This window comes from Triticum urartu, unplaced genomic scaffold, assembly GCF_003073215.2.
Source record: "Triticum urartu cultivar G1812 unplaced genomic scaffold, Tu2.1 TuUngrouped_contig_5641, whole genome shotgun sequence".
NCBI classification, from domain to species: Eukaryota; Viridiplantae; Streptophyta; class Magnoliopsida; order Poales; family Poaceae; genus Triticum; species Triticum urartu.
In genome coordinates, this window is record NW_024116332.1 from 1 (window position 1) to 6,333 (window position 6,333).

General features: G+C 46.4%; 2 protein-coding genes across 2 annotated transcripts; one reads left to right on the plus strand and one right to left on the minus strand.

Annotated features, from left to right (window-relative positions):
• Positions 1-219: 219 nt before the first annotated feature.
• Positions 220-719, plus strand: LOC125529495 (GDSL esterase/lipase At5g03610-like; the record flags this gene model as incomplete). The annotated part of the gene is given in 2 exon segments (XM_048693909.1): positions 220-441; positions 443-719. Coding segments are annotated over 2 exon segments (340 nt in total), but the record flags the coding sequence as incomplete, so codon positions are not given.
• A 185-nt stretch (positions 720-904) lies between these two features.
• LOC125529494 (protein HIRA) lies at positions 905-6,333 on the minus strand (the record flags this gene model as incomplete). The annotated part of the gene is given in 10 exon segments (XM_048693908.1): positions 905-1,463; positions 1,734-1,851; positions 2,008-2,130; positions 2,266-2,500; positions 2,606-2,816; positions 2,931-3,933; positions 4,016-4,413; positions 4,529-4,780; positions 5,005-5,280; positions 6,173-6,333. Coding segments are annotated over 10 exon segments (2,994 nt in total). The 3' UTR covers positions 905-1,193.

Here is a 6,333-nt window from a genome sequence, read left to right on the forward strand (position 1 = left end):
CCCCACCGTACGTCCTCACTAGCAACCAACCGCTACTACAATCTGTTGCTGTCAGGTGTCAAGCTACTGCCCATATCTGATTGACTGACGGAGTTGTTCTGCTCTCCGAGTGCAGGCGGCGATCGCGTACATCCCGACGGTGGTGCGGGAGCTCCGGGAGCAGCTCCGGCGGCTGCGCGACGAGGCGGGGATGCGGAGGGTGGTGGTGACCAACCTGCACGCCGCGCAGCACAACACCGCACTCCGGTCCGTCCTCGGCGGCCTCGACCCCAACAACCGCACCTTCCTCCTCCTCGACGTCCACACCCCCTTCGCCGACATCCTCCTCAACGACGACAACAAGAGCAGCAGAAGGTTCGCGAGCACGCTGCGGCCATGCTGCGAGAGCTTCAGGGCCGACGGCTACTGCGGCGAGGAGAATGAGAACGGCACACGGCAGTACTCTCTGCGACGACCCCGGCCGCTACTTCTACTGGGACGACGTGCACCCGACGCAGGCCGCCTGGGCTGCTGTCGCCGGCACCTTCAGGGTCGCCGTCAAGAGCTTCCTCTCCACCTGACAAGACATGGCCATGTTTTTTGTGATAGACATAAGCTACCATTACTAGTAGTACCCAGCAGAAAGCAGTACTAACCAACACCATTGTTCTCCCCTGTTTCTGCTTCACCTGAAACAAGCAGCTTCCAAAATACAAGAAGCAAGTGCAAAATTTGTTCCATTTGCTTCTGCTCCACTCACCTCAACAACTGAAATTCGCTACTCTATTCCGAGTAAAGATCGAGTAAGCCAAGCCGAGCATCGAACTATGACGCATGAGCGAGAAGAGAACACACCATTTCGCTTCGGAAAAGGAAGCGGATGCACCGTGCATCCTGCTCGCAATAAGAAACGGCATTGCGCCTATGGACCCAAAAAGTTCCTCAAGACCTTCTACGGATAAAACTGTTACAGAACCATATCAGGCGACCTCGCTTTCTTTCTACTGTTGTTACACCCGCGTTACAGCGAACAGGTTAAAGTCATTCCGCCGAGGTCACACCTTGACGAACAGGCGGGGGACACTAGGAACTACAAGCAGAATAAAACAACCACGAGAAAGTTCTCAAAATACACTATGGTGTATGCACTTTTTCTCTATGCTTACCAAGGGGTCAATAAATCGCCAGCAAACCGGACCGGAAGGGTTTGTTTGCTACGCGGTGGCGTCCTTGGCTTCTGTCGCGGGAGGTGTGACGTCCATTTTATCGACCTTGGCATCTGCTGCTGGAGGTGTCACGTCCATTTTATCGACCTTGGCATCTGCTGCTGGAGGCGTCACGTCCATTTTGTCGACGTTTTCCTCGGCGGCGCTTTCGTACTCCGACAGCAGGTCCATGAACTCGTTGAGCAGCCGCTGGACTTTGCGGTTTGTCGCCATCGAAGGAAGTATGTCTTCCCTGAGAAGTTTATGTTTCTTCATTCCCTGCAAAAGTAGCCACCAGCAAAGTTTATCAATCGAAGAGCGCAACTGACACCGGTGTTGAAATCGAATACAATTACTATATAATTCAATGTTTCTAAGCCCTTCAGTTAAAATAGAAATTGAGTATAATCCAAGGTTCAAATAATCTGTCTTCTGTGAAGCTGGTACCTGTAACAGGAAGGACTGTAGCAACTAACAGAAACTACCAGTCTATGGAATAACTAAACATTCATATGTATGCCATGGAATCTAACAGAAAAAGAGCCTTACAAGAACATCAGGATCCCATGACGGATTATTCGCATCGGTAGACACAGCACCAACCATGCCCATGGGAGGGCCAAGAAAGCTCTCGCAGACTTCACGTAGGCGAGATTCATCTGCCTCTCTGCAGGCGAAAGAAGGATTTCAGCAAAGCATGATACTACTTCAAGACGAAATCTCTCAACCAATTGAACAGATAAAGTTCATGCTTACAGAAAATACTAAAAGTGAAGAGAGCAGAATCTGTACAGATGCGCTGAATGATATATAATGAGCTAACCTTGCCAAAAACCTAATGTAGGATAGGAGGCATTGGCGATATTCCTGTGAAGACTTCAAAGCCAACGAAGCTGCTAGCTGGGTCTCAAGATGGGCCCGCGTCTGCACTCCATCGTCTGTAACCCTGAGGTGGAAACAGTCACACAGGTACATTCAGAACAAACTCTGGGATACTGTGCAATAGGCACCCAGCTTGTCACAGACATTAGTTTCAAGCATCTATAAGACTAAATAAATAAACCAAAGGAGCTTTGCATACCTGCTCCAAACAGGCTTTCTAGCCATGAACTTTCCTATATCAATCTGCAACTTTCCTAGCTCTCCACCTTGAGTAGAACTAAACGAGCTAGAAAAATTTGATGCTGGAAAACAATCATCCGCAATCCTTAGCCAGCACTTCATGCTCATGTCGTAGAGGAAAGCGTGCCGGGTGGCAAGGACAACCAAGGGCGAACCACATCTTGAGAACTTAGCAGATATAACCTTTACTGCACCTGTCACGCAAGAAAGAAAGTTCAACTTCAAGAAACAACATGCATCAGACACTAATCGAGATGCAGCAAGGTGAACTGAGGAAGGACTGGATGTAAATGTTTTACCAGAATCTTTTGCTGATGCCTCATCTGGAGAGGTAACCAAAGACGCCAAAGAATCTTGCAAGATGCAGGTCCTGTTATTGAGATCCCATATGTACATTAAACCTCTCCTTGTTACAAGTAATAGTTTCCAGCAGTCATCACAATCTATAAAAACAGCTGAGGAGCCCATCATCATTGCTGGCATTGCTCGCATCCCACATTTTGTGTAAACCTAATCAAACCAGAACACAATTGATTGGGTAGTTTAGGGCTAACATTCTTCAAAAAACTGAAAACACACAAAATCAACGAAACAAAAAAAGTACACCAGAGGGGTTATTTCTACCTGCAGGCAGCCATCTTCACAGCCAACTGCCCAGAAGTTTGCATTACCAGCCAAGACAGTAACTTTTCCGGAGATGCGATCGGACCAAAGAGTTTCTGTTCCTTTTGTACATCTAATCTCGGTTTCTTTTGTTGAAAAGGAACCACCCAGTCCAATCATATCACCTGCAGAACGTTCTACTGGCTTGGCTTCAAGGCAGACTGGCAAAGAATCATCATTGTCCTTCTTATTGAATACAAAAATAGAGAGCTCAGAGGAGGAGGCCAGCAAGCCTGGAACAACAGAACCAGTGTGTTCAACACTCAACCTTCCATCCCTGCCAGTACCAGCTGAAGCTTTTTGAATAACAAGACTCTCGCTAATGTTAGCTCTTGCTGTGATGCCAGAGCGTTCCCTAACTCCACAATTGTTACAGTTACCGGTACCGTAGGATGATCTTATTCCATTCTCTCCAGGGCGCATTCGCTGATCTAGGGATGAAAAATCAACAACTTGATTCTGAGGACGGTTGGACAAGTTTTCCTGGTTAGAAGGAAATCCCACTGCCTCTGGAATTATTCTTTTCCGACCATCAGGACGCCGGTATTCCCTTTGTTTTACTGGACTAGATACCCGGGTAACTTTAGACGTGTCATCAGCCGCTTGACCTGCTGTTTTCTTTTCGCCTTCAGGTAGAGTTTCAGGAGCTTTCTGACTCTCCACAACCACAACAGGAGGTGGTTTAGGTACATCTGCAGGAACTTTTGGGGGTGCCTGATATTGTTGGACGATAGGTGTCGCCTTCTTGGCAGCCAATTGCTTCACTGATGCTTCTTCTAGCAGCAACTGCGCAGGGCTTTCAGCTAGATTTGATTGCCTCCCTCTGACATCACCATATCTACTCCTCTTTAATTCATCCAGTTCAGAATCACTTAGCCTGTATCCAAGCTCCTTTGCTTCAAAGTGAAAGGTCGCAACTGATCCATCCAGAGAGCACGCGAAAAGTGAATAACCATCAGGGCTCCTGTAAGGGAGAAAAAATGGTTCCACCGTTAGCCGCACATGGCAACATCTTTTGTTACAAATGTAAGGTTAAAGTGTCTTACCAAGATAAATCAACCACGCTTTGAGTGAAGAAATGCTTAGCAACAAACAATGGCCGGGCACCTGCTGTTGTCCAAACAGTAATAGTCCGGTCTTGACTTCCAATAGCAATAACATTATATGGTTGATATTCTTTTGCTGATGTTTTTGATGCTCCATTGGCCCATCCAGCTGGTGCCGTCTTTGCGTCTTGACCAGTAGCTAAATTCTTACGGAACATCGAGTGATTAAACTTCACCACCACCACAGGCGCATTATGTCCCAGAAAGTCAAAAGTTGCAGTCCACTCGCCCCGTTCAAGCACAGGGGCCGAGTGCCTAGGTTTCTGGAAACCATGAGTTGTGGTTATGAAGTGGCCACAGGGCGACCAAGCAAGCCGCCTAAAAAATGTCGAACCAAGCTGCGGAACACAGAAAAGTAATATTTTTCAGTAAGAAAGACTTCTCTGCAAACAAAAGACGTGTCAGACACAGAAACAGTAAATTGATAACAAAATGGCATGAAACATAACATACGGATTTTGACCAATGGCCTTCAGTCTTGTGAGCAAGACTCCAGTCACTCGTACGCCATATGATAACAGTCTTGTCATCTGACTGGCTTGCAATAAAAGATCCAATAGGATCCCAAGTAACTCCTTTAACTAAGCTGGAATGCCCCCGCAAAACGGCAGTGCAAATACCGTTTGTCATGCTCCAAATGTGAACAGTATTGTCCAAGCTGCCGCTAGCCAACGTCGAGTCATCAGGGGACCAATTTAGATCTACCTACTTTCGGCATAAGAAACAGATACGTGATTAATACAAAAGACTAACAAAGGCAGCTCTGGAATTTTGGCAGACAATTACCACATTCAGATCTACCTACTTTAGGCATAAGAAACAGGAATGTGTTTAATAGGAAAGATTAAAGATCACAGTATCAATATTTTTATCAGGTTTCCATAAATTGGAAGAAAGATAGCTAGACTGAAATTTTGGCAGATAATTACCACGTCCGCAGTATGCCCCCTTAAGGTCATAACGACCTTCCAATTTTCTATATCTGCAGGCTCTCCGCTTCCAAACTCAGATGTACCGGAACCAGCTTTCCTTTCATGAATTAGGATAGCTTGATCGTCTGATCCTGAAGCAAGATAGCGTCCATGCTTGGCCCATCTCACACAGTTTACTGATCCGAAATGATCACGCATTGTAGCCAGCAATCTTTGGTTGGAATCATCATTTTGGTTGTCTTTGCTCACGGATTTCATGTTCCATATGCGAACCTATTTTTGAAGAAGACAAACAGATGATGATTAGCAACAGGCATGTTACTTAACAAATCGGTTAAAATAGAAAAAATAATGTACAAGAGTTGATGCAAAATTCTTGCAGTATGACACAACAAGTTAACAACATCAACACTGCAGAACCAAACCAATATATTAGCATCGTCAAACAAACATCCTACCAATAAATTTGACTAACAGACAGCTATTTCGGTAAATAAATCATGATTCATGAACCATAACTTTCTATTAGTTACCTTCCATTAGTAAGAAAAATGGCTCAATTACCATCATAAGAACGGTAGGCTTGAGCCCCAAAAAATTTCAAGCTTGACCAAAGAGTGCCACCAAATAACAAGTTCCTAATACTACAGCACAAACTAACTTCAGTCAAGGACAACAATGAAGAAGCAGAACCAATTGAGACACACAACCACGCAGATTCCTGTAAGCCGGAAACGACAACACTGAACCTCACAAGCTTATGCAGAGAACGACGTATAAAACGAGCAAAGGTACGGCTACAACACTGAACCTCACACGCTTATGCACGGGACAACCTATAGAATGAGGAACAATAGGCGCTACGACACACTGATTTGTACTATTTCCATCTACACTTGACCTCAACGCCAAAATTCATGGCTGCAAAGAACTGAGCTTGGCACTACTCCCCTGAGCCGGAGAAACGACAACACTGAACCTCGCAAGCTAATGCAGAGAACAGCGTATGAAACGAGCAATGGCTACCACTACATCACACTGATGTGCACTATTTCCATCTACGCTGAACCTCAACGCCGGTTCGCCGCTGGAAAGAACCGAGCTTGGCCAAGCCAAAGCCGAATTCCACGCGAGAAATTAGCAAGAGGGGAAAAAAAAATTCAACCTTCTGGTCGCCGCCTCCCGTGGCGAAGCGGAGGCCGCTGGGCTGGATGTCGATGGAGAAGATCTGCAGGCCGTCATGGCGAACCCAGCTGGGCTTCTCCGTCAGCATCTCCGCGCCCCCTCTTCCTGCCGCCGCCGCCCCCCTTCTTCGTCAAGCCGAGG